Below are 13,174 nucleotides of genomic sequence, written 5' to 3'. Positions count from 1 at the left end.
AAAGAAAAGAAAAATAAAATAAACTATACCACACTTTTCGTTCTCCAAGTCAGTAACCACCCTTTCTAAATGCCGTTATCGCGTTTTGATCTTATCTACATTAACCGGCTGTAAACCTCGACAGACAGACACACACACACACACACACACACACACACACACACACACACACACACACACAGAGAGAGAGAGAGAGAGAGAGAGAGAGAGACAGAGAGAAAGCAAGGTGAAAATTAATACAGTTGTCAAGACAAGATTATAACTGAAGCTGAAATGCAAATGTTCTAAAAATGCAGGAGCAAATAAAGACCATGAGAGAGTCTTCTTCTTCTGTTGTGTAGCCACAATCAAGACGTTATTTTGCCACATTTTTTTGGGGGGGCGGGGGTTCCGCAGACCGGTTGCTTGAAAAAAAAATTTTTTTTTTTACTCCAATCACATTCACACTCTCCCTCCTGCCCACTAACTGGATCAGAGGGGGCGAGAAGTGACAGGCAGGCATCCTATTGATGGCCCCTGACGCCCCCCGCCGCAGCGCCCTCCCTCCAGCACTCCCCCTACCCACTACTTACCTAAACATTCACTCTCACATTCATACCCGACAATTGCTGTAATTTATCCTGTGGTTTTGCCTACTCTTGGAGTTTCGCAGCAGCGAGACTGTCAAGAGTGGCGACCTTGAGGTGAGAGGTGACTCTGCTTTTGAAGCTGCTGGGGGAGTCTGCCTCAACAGTGTTTGCTGGGAGTTCATTCCACTCACGAATGGCACGTGGGAAGAAAGAAAAGAGACGATACTGCTGTTTATGGTTCACAAGCCGTTGGAATTGTTGGTCACGTGATCTTCTGTCTCTCATAACTGGTTTTTGGAGGACACTTTTGTTGACTTGCACCAGGTCGTTGTGTATTTTATACAACATTGTGACCCTTGCTGCTTGACGTCGTTTCAGGAGAGGCGGCCACTTGAGCTTTTCAAGCATGTCTGTTACACTTGCACGCCGGTGGTAGCGATTGAGGACGAAACGAGCTGCTCTTCTTTGGATGTTCTCTAATTTCTTTATGCATCCTGTCTTGTGTGGGTCCCAAACTGAGCTGGAGTATTCTAACAATGGTCTTACGAAGGTTAGATAAGCTTTTTCTCTCAGCTCGTTGGAGGCAACATTCAGGTTTCGTCTCAAGAATCCTAGGACTTTGCTTGCTTTCTTTGTAATGTTGTTGATGTGTTCCTCCCACTCCAGATCTTTCTTCAAGGTGACTCCCAAGTACGGCGTTGATTGTACTATTGATAGCTCATGTCCGTGCATTTGGTACTTGTCGCTGATTGTACTTTTGCAGCGAGTGATTCTGAGCGTAGCACATTTGCCCGGGTTGAAGGCCATCTCCCATTTCCGTTCCCAGATTTGGAGACGTTCAAGATCCTCTTGCAGGTGGGCATGATCTTCCGTTGATGATATTGCGCGGTACATGGCAGTGTCGTCTGCGAACATTCTTGTCTTTGAGGTGAGGTTCTCGGGGAGGTCGTTGATGAAAACCAGGAAGAGGCATGGTCCAAGGACCGATCCCTGTGGAACGCCTGATTTGACGTCAATGAAGTTTGACTGGGCCCCCTCGACTACAACTGCTTGGCATCTGTTGGCAAGGAAGTCAGAGATCCATTTGTTGATCTTGCCTCTTACACCGTAGTTATGCAGTTTGTGCAGCAGTAGTGAGTGATTCACCTTGTCGAATGCCTTCCCAAAGTCTAGCACAAGGACGTCTGTTCTTCGCCCTGATGCCATGCTTGAGGTGAGCTCTTCCACTAACTCGATGAGCTGTGTTTCGCAGGACCTCTGCTGTCTGAAGCCATGCTGCTGGGACACAGGATTTTACTCTGTTCCAGGTGCTTCATGGTGGCATGTACTACGATGATGTGCTCCAGCACTTTGCAGGCAATGCAGGTCAGTGAGACTGGGCGGTAATTTGCCGGGTCGTAGTGTTCGCCTTTTTTGTAGATAGGTGTCACCAAGGCTTTTTTTCCAATCTGCGGGGACGCAACCAGTGTCCAGGGAGGATCTGTAGATGGTGGTGAGGATAGGGGCAATCTCACAGGACAGCTCTTTCAAGAGGCTGGCGCTGATGTTGTCAGGTCCACTCGCTTTTGCTGGGTCTAGTTTCATCAGCAATCGCCTAACGCCCTCTTCCGCGATGTCTACAGAGTTCAGCACTGGGTAGTCTCCCTCAGCCATCTCGCACTTCTCTTGGAATTCTTCCCGCGAGTACGTTTTTCCCTCGCTGAATGCGGACTGGAACTGCCAGTTGTTAAGTATGTCTGCTTTTTCTCTGGGCTCCATTTTCAATTGTCCGTTCACTTTCAGAGGGGCTACACCGACGTTGGCAGCTTTCTGGTTCTTAATATAGCTCCAGAATCGCTTGTACTTAGGTGCATGTTCTGTGGGCTCCTCTGTCAGAGTGGCGTTGATGTAGTCCCAGTAAGCTCGGTGCAGATGTCGTTGGGCTTCGCGCCTTCTTGCTTTAGCCTCAGCTTTGAGATCTTCGCCTCCTCCCTTTTTCCACTTTTTGTATGCTCGGTTGCGGCGGTTGATTAGACGGCGGAGCTCAGGAGTGATCCAAGGTTGGCTGTAGTTGGGTCTGGATTTCTTGGAGGGTATGTGGGTCTGGACTGCTTCGAGTAGCTCTGTTTTAAAGTGAGTCCACAGGCTCTCAGTGCTCGCAGTGTCCTTCATTCCATCAACTTCTTCCCTTATTTTCTCTACAGCTTCCTTCATGCTGTTCCAGTCTGCCTTGTTGTACAACCGGGGTGATCGTTCTCTCCACTGTTTTCTTCCGCGGAGGGGCAATATTCAGCTCCGGCTGCGTAGACTACTCCATGGTCTGACAAGGGTGGCATAGTTTCGACTCGCGAGATGAGTTTAGGAGTGTTAGTCATGATGATATCCAGTGTGTTCTCCCCTCTTGTGGGGGCTGTCACCATCTGCTCCAGTCCATTTTCACCCACTGTATGATTCTGAGGAGTTGGTCAAGTTGTGCAGGTCAACATATTTGGTATGGGGCTTTAGGGTCGTTGTTGTCCAGTCCCATCCTGGGAAGCTGAGATCCCCTCCGATCAGAAGCATCGCGTTGGGAATGCTGGAAGCTCTCTGAACTGAAGCTTCAAACTCCTGTAGACTGGCCTTGTGGGAGACGTCGGGTCTGTAATATGCACAGATATACAGAGTGCGTCGACCTTTCAGTCTTAGTTTCGCCCATACTACTTCGAGTGCGGAAAAGGGAAGAAAAAAAGGGGGGAAAAAAAAAAAGAACAGAGAAAGAAAATATTTTCTTAGTTTCTCTTACCATTATATTACATACCTTTCACTTTCGTGTACAAAATTAATACCGTTGACAGCTTCGTAGTTCGTTTATGTTCCGGTAAGACGACATGTGTGCGCCACTTGCGAAACTGACATGGCTGCCCGACGAGTTGTGACTGAAGGTCAGTAAATTTTCAACGATTTGTATTGTCAAAAAGGAATCAGACTTCGCTCAGCAGATATTCCTATGGTATCAAACATTAGTGCTTTGTTATCGGACCATGTGCCGTAATGAACTGTTTATGACATTCATTTTTGTCTTCAGAAATCGCTGACCTCTTCAGATGTCAGAATCACAGGTGAAAGTCGTCTGCTTGACTTAGATATTCGAAAAAGATTTTCTTTCACCTCATGACCTGTGCTCATATCAGAACAATAAAATATTACATCGTTTTGCTCCCTGTATAAAAAATAAATAAAAAAATAAACATGTCAAAATATTTTTGTGTTAAGCTTGCAAATGACAAATCACAAATGTGTCAAGAACTGGAAAACAGTTTTTTTCCCTACGTTTGTCACTTTGTGTAATGGTTGCCAGTAAATCGGATTCCACACTCTCGTATTAACAAAATCCATGCTCAAAACTGCGACGAAAAAAACCCTGAATGAATACTTAATATTTAACTCGTTCTGTACTGCCCGATGACTTACTTCATTATACTCTTTCAGTCTTTGTACTGGCCGTTTGTTTATGTTAAAGAAAAATATCTTAAAAAAGAATGCAAGAACATACAGCTGTGTTGACATTAAGAATATAATGGACTAACACTTGGCAAAGTTTCAAAGCACTAACTTCATATTTGACTGATTTATCATATTTTGAAAAATAAAATCCATGTTTTTCACAACAGTCATAAAGGGGGTGAATTTTTCTCATGTAACAAATTTCATGAATGTGGTCTTTTGTAACTATAGACACTTCCAAATTGTAGCTGTGGGATGGCAAATGTGTATGCACAGTGGATATCCACTATGGATATCCACTATAGAATCAGTATCACTATCAATATCACCTGGACACATACAAACTGATACACACACTCACTCACGCATATGCACATGCTATACTGGCTTTTAGCATGGAGTACTGAAAATATCAGAAATAAAGAGAAATCTTGGTGCCAGTCTTGCATGAGAAAGTCCCAAAACTTCCTTTTTCAAGTCTTGGCCTTCAGCGACAGCAGCAACATGTTCATCTGCTGCTGAGTCACTGTCTCTGAAACCATGTGTCTCACTTAACTACCAACACTTTCGCCACTTTCATTCTCGCTAATACTGTCATGGGACCACCCTTCAGTGTCTAAAGATTCATCAGCATCTTTATCAACACCACAGCCAGCAAATCATGACAGCATCTATCACTTTCTGAAGGGAAACACACCAAGTTTGCATTCAACTTTAAGCCACAGTAGTTGTTGAAGTTGACGGAGACGCCATATTGTCGAGCGAGAGAGCGAGAAAGCAGAGTTGGGTGACTGGACGTTCGCATGTATTTTACTCAAACAAAAGCATTCTCAGCCACAATAAAAGTACAGGTGCACTTTTGGGTGACTGTAGAACAGAGCTGTGCAATTTAGTTTCTTACAAATACAAGACTGTTAGTGTTAACCTATGAACTATGGATTTTTAAACTCACAGTGCGCTATAGTGTACCACAGTAGCAAAGCGTTATGCGCATGAGGTACACTATAGTGTACCTTTGTATAGAAACAGTTGGGAAAGCCCTATCTCAGGACATCATTGAGGCACCAGCACTGTAACCTTTACTAATAATCAGATAGTTTCACCCCATCAACTTGTTGTCATCTCTTTGAAAATTGTATATGTTTGATCGGTCAAAAACAATAGTAAAAAAAATCTTTCTCTTATGGTTTATTTTTCCCTCCCACCTCCCAGACCCTTCTCTCCCTACCTGAGTCTCCATTCCCTCATTAACAGTAGTCACATACAGTGTTCCCAAAAACGTACATATGTGCGTAAATGACGCACAGATTTACAACTTTGACGCACAAAATTTTTACCCTGTGCGTCAATGTGACGCACACTTTTTCCTGAAACTAACAAGCATCTTACGGCTTCCAGGAAAACCGCGAAGCATGCATCGTGGGCCTAAGCTTAGGCTAGTGCATAGCAGACGAAACTGAGCTGGCCAAAAACGTGTTAGAGTAACTTCCCTTGCCGATGCAGGCAAACGCTGTTGTGTGTTCATCAGTAGTGAGTATGGTTATGTGCTCATTATAAGTAGTTGACTGTGTTTTCATTGTATTCAAGCATTTCGAATGTCCTTGTTTGGAGAAGGTGTGGGTTTCTTTTCATTTTCATCGTACAATTGTCTTCATTGATTTTTTGTATGTTTTCCTGTTGACCCTCAGAAATGTGACAATGACGCTCAAAAATTCCAGTCAAAGGGTCACAGTGACCCTCAAAAAATCAGGCCCATTGGGAACACTGACATACTTTGATGACAATAACAGATAACACTGATAAATATCTGAATATATGCTTATTTCACAGTGCCAGCCTGGAAGCGTGCTCTACAACGCTGGGCATACTACAAATCTTACTTTCCACAGCTTGGTAAGTCCGTAGATTCTAATTCTATTAGATTTAAACAGATTTCCAGCGAATTTCAGGCAAGACAATCTTTCTTTCTCGTTGTTTCAGTTGTTTTCATGTGTTATTTGATTACATCCATGTTTGTTGAGTTCAGCATAGTTTCATATAGACTATTCTTTTAGTTGACTTATGTAAACAAAATAAGTAAAGGTGTTTATTTTGCTTTTTGAGATAGAATGATAGACAAGATAGTTTCCCTTTTACCATAGTAAGTTAGACAAAATGAATGATCAGCATGATTGAAATTTTTGTAGGTTTTCAGCTGAAAGAACATTGAGATTTATTAAGAGTGTTGCCATAGGGGACAGAGTGCTTAACTTTGTGGCAAGCGCAAGTCCTAGATTCAGTTATGCAAAGAGTAGGATTTTTACTCCTTCCTCTGCTTCACCTTGTTTAACTAAGTGTGTCTTTTGAATGACACAATACAGCAATCCCATGTGTAGCATATGTTTTGGGCATGTAAAAGAATGCACAGCTCTTCCATCAGGTTCAAATGTTCTTATAAGATACTTTGAAAAGTGCAGTTTTCATTGTGGTGACAGTTTAAGCCTTTCACTTCGGACTGCAGATATATCTGCGGTTTAGGGGTAAGAGCATAATCAGGTGTCCAGCCACTCATTCAGTTCAATTCAGTTCTAATACTTTATTGTCTGCTTCAACCAAAACAGGAAATTCCCTTTGGCTCACTTGATATGCCTGTCACAGTGTCAGCAAATATCAAAGCTAAAAACGAATAACTGACACCGTTCACTGATCATCATGCACACACCAGCAGATAATTTGCATATGCTTACCTCCCTTGCAAATGGTGATGGCCTTGGTTAGTGTTTGCAGCAATTTCTTGGCAAGTTTTGGCTTGATTTTGATGCATTTTTTTGCATTTTACAAAACAAAGAGCTGTTGAGCATGTCACTGTCAGCATGGCTGCCAGAGCATGCTGTACAGAAGAGCTGGGTAGAATTTTGTTTGGTTTTCTGCACAACGTCGTCAGTAGGAACTAAGATAATGTGATAGAAAACGAAAGTAATGTTGTTGTTGATCAACTAAAGTGATTCTGGTTATCCAGATGATGAATACATGGTACAAGGTACATCAGAGGAAAGGGGCGGGGTCGTGTCAGTAGTGGGTATATAAAAAACCCAATATGTTAGGTTGAAACCTTCAATTTGGGGTTATCGTCTGCTATGAAACCCTCCAGATGAAATACTTCAAATAGTAATGGATGGTAACTCTCTTCATTCAAAAGGTACACAACTTCAAGCCAGTGCTGCCTATTCTACAGATTCAGCTAGCACACATGTTTACATGTGTGCTAGCTGAATTGGTATAGCACACATGTTTACATGTGTGCTAGCTGAATCGGTAGCATAAGCAGGTTGGATTGAAGTTGTGTACCTTTTGAATGGAGAGTTACCACCCATTACTATTCTGTTAATCATTTGATCTCCTGGCCTCATTGTTTATTATTTCATCTCCAGATGAAAATGTCAAGCTGAAATATTGTTTTCAGTGAGTTTTTGTGTTGTAATGATATTGTGTGATAGTGTTTGTGGGTGTAATTTCATAATTCAGTCATGGTCGCTGATTTTCTGGCTTTCGACGTCAGTTTGGAGTACCTATTAATATTGCATGATAGTGTTTGTGGGTGATTAGGTTGGAGGGTGTGTGTGTGGGTGTACGTGAGTGGTTATGTATAGTGTTTAATGTATAAACTATAAAACAACATGACAGTGCAATAAAACAACATAATCGCACTTGGTTGTTCTAATACATTTGCTAATAGTTTAGCACTATTTTCTCTTGTAAGATACATAAACTTGAATTTCTTCTTTTTCAAAATATTCTGTGTACTTTTTTTTCTCTAAAAATCTGAGTTATTTTCACCTGACAACATTGAAGTTATAGTAATTGTATTCTCCATTCATTTTCCTTTAAGAGAATATGTACTTTTATATTGAGCATATTTGTGCATAATTGTAATTTTTGTGATTTATATATATTTTTTAGGGGTTGGTTATTATTTTGCAAAAATCATAAATAGTTCCGGAAGTGAAAGGGTTAAAGTAGACGAACCCATACACTACAGTCTATGAAGTTAGTCACCGAGTCAGCTGTGTACCAGCAAAACTTGTGTAAGTAGTTGTTGATCTCTCAGTCAGGTGTCATTTTTAAAACATGAATAGTTTTATGCCCTTTTCATTGATGTATATGCATTATGCATTGATTAAATAGATATTTCTCTTGTTATTGTACTGCTAACTTTCCACCTTGTAAAAAATCATACTTTTGACCATTACGCTTGTGGAACTTACTTTCTTCCTGGTTCATTCACCTATTTTTGTTTGTTTCTTGCTTTTTTTGTTGTTTTTTGTTGTTGTTTTTAAATAAAGAAAGTATTTCTCCATATTTAAAAATCAATATGTTTGTCAGTTTGTAGCCAAAGCTATGCATGTCCAGCAGGGGTGGGAAAAAAATGAATACTTCCCGAAAACGTGTTTTGTATTTTTGTTGTGTTTTTTTTCTTGTGGGAGTAGGGAGGGGTGGGATCTTTGTCCCTTTTTTTTTTCTCATCACCTTATGTCACACTCACAGTAAAGGCACCTGTTTTAATCATCAGGGCTGATGCGTGATGACTGCCTGTACGAGACATCGGATGTAAAAGAGGCTATTCGCCGCCTGCCTGGTGAGATCTATGATGCTCGACAGTTCCGCATCTCCCGTGCCATGTACCTGTCCAACCGCAAAGAAATTCTGCCCAAGGACGAGTGGACCAAAATGGAGGAGGTGGGGAGACTGCAGGATGTGTTTATTGTTTGTTTCTGTACTGGTGGAAGGGTGGCCTAGTGCTTGGAAGTAAGTGTCCATAAGGTTCGATTCCCAAATACAGACCTGAATTTTTACTTTCCCCTCCTTAAAATTGAGTGGTGGTGTAGCTGCCAGTCATTCAGATGAGACAGTAAAGTTAACTAAGGTGTCATTCTGATGACACATGAAACCAAGATCCTATGTAATGTACAATATGCACTTAACGCGTGTAAAAGAATCTACAGCAACGAAAGGGTTGTCCCTGGCAAAAATCCACAGAAAAATCCACATTGATACTATGAAAGAAAAACAAATAACTTGCAGACAAAGAAAAGGGTAGCATTGCACTGTAGTGACACTCTCCCCAGGACGGGGCAGCCAGAATTTCATACAGAGAAATCAGTTGTGACAAAAAGTAATACGAAACAATAGAAATAGAATACAATACATATATGTGATGGGGGTGGTGGTGTGATAAGTCCAGAAGAAGATGAGATGAGATGGTGTAGAGGAAAGACAGGATCATAGGAACAGCAGAGGAGGACAGGAACAGCAAAGTGAAGTGTAGACAGGGACAGGAACAGCAAGGCGACAGCTTCCCAGCCAGGCAAGCCAAAGGCAGTGAAGACTAGCAGCTGGTGGTGCTTCCTCTTTAATTTCAGCACCAAAGAATGACCAATTTTTACAATGTGACATTGCTACTTATATACTGTCTGCGCGGACCACACAGACAGCATCATGGGTTGACATTAGAAACCCCTCTTGGTAAGCCAAGATGGCGGTAATTTCTAGTGTTTACAAAATTTATAAAAGACCAGTCTTAAAAATTCAACCATCATCATACATGCAAATTATATCAATAAATTCTGTGTGATTCCAGCTATCTCCTAGTACTATAATCTTCTAACCTTCACATTCTATTAAAAATTAATCAGCCGAAATGGACATTTTGTGAGTCAATAACATGATTTTCGTAGTATTTTATTTTTCACAACTTCCAAATGTAACTTATGATTAATATCGCTGGAAACTCTGAGTCGCGACCTTTCCAATGATATATTAAACATACACCAAGTACAGTTTATTTTAGAGAAATTGGCCGCTAAACTTTTTGTAGAAACTTAACTTTTCCCAGGTACATTGTCACAATCTAGCCAAATGTAAACTTCGCCTAATCCTTATTTTAAGCGCGACGATGAAGGATTTTACCACACAGTTTTGATTGAAATGGTCAAAGGCATGCGATTATTAATATAAGAAGTTGTAAAACCAAATAATAAGTAAAATCGAAATCGTGAAATTTCTTCGATAGTTATTTACAGATGATAAATAGTGGAACGAAGGAAGCCATTTCGGTGTATTCATCAGTTGTTTAAGATATTCAGCTATTATTCGGCTAATACTACCATGACAAGAGGGAAACTTATACGACTAGAAAGCTTAGTTAATGTAGATCTTGAGAGTATATTTTGTTTTACACTAGACCTTCAGATTTGGAACAGAGAAGGGGATTTAGATCGAATGACTGGGTAAATTTAGGAAAGATCCAGTCCCCAGCGCTCACAAAATATTGATTTTCTAATAAACCAGTCTTACTGTTTACATTATATCTTAATGAGAATGCAAAAGAACTTACAAATTTTGAATGGTGTCCAAGTTTCTTTATGGAAACAGAGATTTTAAGGAAATTGTACAAAATCGTAGTGGATTTGGGATAACCCTGTTAGTCTAATGAGAATGGACAGGAGTTATTCCCATTTTTGCATAGCAACGTTAATGTTTTGTTTTTGGACTACCTGTTAATCTGTATATAGACAGGGAACACCACTCCATTGTAAGTGATGTTTCCAGATCAATTACTTACATTTCTGTGAGGGATGATTCACTAACATTGCTAAGATAAGACAGACAGACATATCACTTTTTTTTTATTATCAAGCATAGTATCAGTCTTGCAGGCCATGATGATATCAATTATCATGTATATCTACATCATGTTTATGTAATTGTGAATCCTGCATTGGTGATGTTGGCAGTTAATGCACATATCCTGTGTGCACCATAGTCACTGTTTGTTGTCATTATTAGTGGTGCTGACTTCATTGAATGTCAGAGGTCTTTATGTTTTTTCTCATTATTTTTTAAATGTGGATTGTGTTGTATTGATTGAAAAAGAGGGAGTGGGGGAGAGGTAAGTCAGCACTTAAAACCTGAGGTAAAAAATACAGTACATTAAGTTACACTGTCCTACAATTCTGAGTTGCGAGCTCCACTGACCTCCAATACATCACAGTGTTACAGTTGTGATTTCCACTGACGTCCAAAACAGTAGTGTAAAGTTTCGAGTTCCACTGACCTACAATGCCTGGTTTGTTTGACTGTTGACAGGATGTTCGTTACCTGACGCCGATTGTGAAGGAAGTGGAGAAAGAGCGTCAGGAGAGGCAGGAGTGGGATAAAAAGTAATGATGGACATGTAGTCAGGTGTTTATAACAGTGTAAGTCTAGATAGTGTGCAGCCTGTATTTGTCACATTTATGAATGCATAGTGAAGGAAAATGAAAAGATTTGCCAGGTTACAAGTGTTCCTGGGTCCATCAGAAGAAAATGGTGAATATTGTGGAACTGTTTGTGTTGTAATGTTATCTTTTTACCATGAAAAAAAAAAAAGAAGAAGAAAAAAGAAAATGCATGGTTCAGTTTTGACATCTTTGCAGGGGTGGGTTTCTGGTTATATTGAAGAAAAAAAGAAACAATCTTCATTGTTTTCTTTTCAAAATGTTGTATGGCTGTGAAACTGAAGGATTTTTTAAAGTGATTGTTTAAGAAATTGTGTTATTTCGTCACCTCCTCCCATAATTTAACTGCTGTTTTTGATGAAAGTAGGAATTTCGTATGGAACTGGCATAATTTTTAAGGAAATGTGGAATAGAAAATTAGGAGACAACAGCTGTCTTAAATTGGATGAAAAATGTAGATGAAAACAAATTCTGTGAATAATTTCACTGAATGATAACTTAATAACAAAAAGCAAGAATGTGTTGTGGCTTACTGATGAATTGTTATGGAGTTTGTGTAAGTGTGAATAAATGTTTTCATTTTCAGTCAGTGCACATTTTTTGTGTGTATGTTAAATAATTTTTCCCTGTCTCTCTCTTGTTGCAAGAGAATGTTTAAAAGAAACTTGTAGCTTCTCCTATTACCCTCAGTAAAACATTTGAGTTCTCTCTCTCTCCATCTCTCTCTGTGTCTCTCTCAATCGCTTCTGCCATCCCACTCTCTGTGTATGTAAATTATAACATTACCTTTGGTAAGAACCTGGCAAAAATAGATTGTATGTCTTTCATCACCCTGATGAACTGGGGCCAGTATTTTTGCCATGTCTTATGTTTCCACACATATCTGTCTGCCCAAAGCACCATCACTGGCCAGTATTTATTTGGCTGTCTCTCTCTCTCTGTCTCTCTCTCTCTCTCTCTCTGAGATATCAACCCATTCAGAAGATTTGGTGTGTTCTTTGTGAAGATCTGCGAGAGAAGATGAACTGTGTTATATATTTTTATGCCCAGAGCTAGCAAATGCAAGGTAGAAATTATATTCTTTTAAGAATATTACCAATCACCAGCAATTTCCGTAGTCTTGTTTTGATTTTGACTTAAAGAAATGAAAATGAAATTCAGAATCTTGCTTTGTATTTGTACGTACCATATCAAAGAAGGTGCACATAATTATAAAAATGTCTATGTTAAAATCCATATACAGGTTTCACGCTTGATGATGTTTTTTGTAATTACCTCCCTTCAGATGAGGTTGTGTCCTTTTCTTGAATGAATCCTTACTATCATTAATTTCATCAGTGGTACCAGCCACCGTGGCGAAGTGGTTAGCGTCGCAGACTGACGGCTGGGAGGACGCGGGTTCGAATCCCAGCGGAGGTGGGTTTTTCGGCCCGTGGCTGGCTCCTACCCAGAGTTGAGTGTGCTGTGGGCTTAAATGGGGAGACTGGGACCACACAGTCAAGTGTCATCCACTTCAAGGACGCGTCTTTGGGTGTGTTGCTCTAATTACCTGACCAACACTGCAAGTGTCTGTATCTCTTGGGCCTGGTTAACGCCGGGATATCATTATGACAGGAAGCGTAGAGTACAGCCTTGTCACGCAGTCCCAAACCAAAATGGACCTCCATAGCAACATCGTCATCATCATCGTCATCTTCCTCCTCCTTCATCGTCATCAATATAAACAAAATAGTCTCAAAGTCTGTGGCCTTTCATGCCCTGCTTTCATGGTGACCTCAGTTTCGATACCCCTCCACTTCTGTGCTTGGGGTGAGTCCTGTCAATGTCGTCAGTGTCGGCGGATTTGTGGGGGGCTGTTGTTTGAGGGACGTGGTGGCAGTCTCCACT

The 13,174-nt window shown here is 40.6% G+C and overlaps 2 protein-coding genes across 2 annotated transcripts; one reads left to right on the top strand and one right to left on the bottom strand.

The window, feature by feature from the left end:
- Window positions 1-632: 632 nt before the first annotated feature.
- LOC143276877 (uncharacterized) lies at window positions 633-2,762 on the bottom strand. The gene is made up of 3 exons (XM_076581533.1): window positions 2,028-2,762; window positions 1,325-1,844; window positions 633-721 (listed from the first exon to the last, which is right to left on the bottom strand). The coding sequence occupies exons 1-3, from the start codon at window positions 2,760-2,762 to the stop codon at window positions 633-635; spliced, it is 1,344 nt and encodes a 447-aa protein (XP_076437648.1).
- A 641-nt stretch (window positions 2,763-3,403) lies between these two features.
- LOC143276933 (cytochrome b-c1 complex subunit 7-like) lies at window positions 3,404-11,876 on the top strand. Its single transcript, XM_076581604.1, has 4 exons — window positions 3,404-3,469; window positions 5,862-5,924; window positions 8,581-8,747; window positions 11,157-11,876. The coding sequence occupies exons 1-4, from the start codon at window positions 3,442-3,444 to the stop codon at window positions 11,232-11,234; spliced, it is 336 nt and encodes a 111-aa protein (XP_076437719.1). The 5' UTR covers window positions 3,404-3,441; the 3' UTR covers window positions 11,235-11,876.
- Window positions 11,877-13,174: the final 1,298 nt, after the last annotated feature.

Source organism: Babylonia areolata, chromosome 33 (genome assembly GCF_041734735.1).
Source record: "Babylonia areolata isolate BAREFJ2019XMU chromosome 33, ASM4173473v1, whole genome shotgun sequence".
In the NCBI taxonomy this organism is placed as follows: domain Eukaryota; kingdom Metazoa; phylum Mollusca; class Gastropoda; order Neogastropoda; family Buccinidae; genus Babylonia; species Babylonia areolata.
The sequence above is the reverse complement of the archived record's forward strand: the minus strand, read 5'-3'. Positions and strand labels throughout refer to the sequence as shown.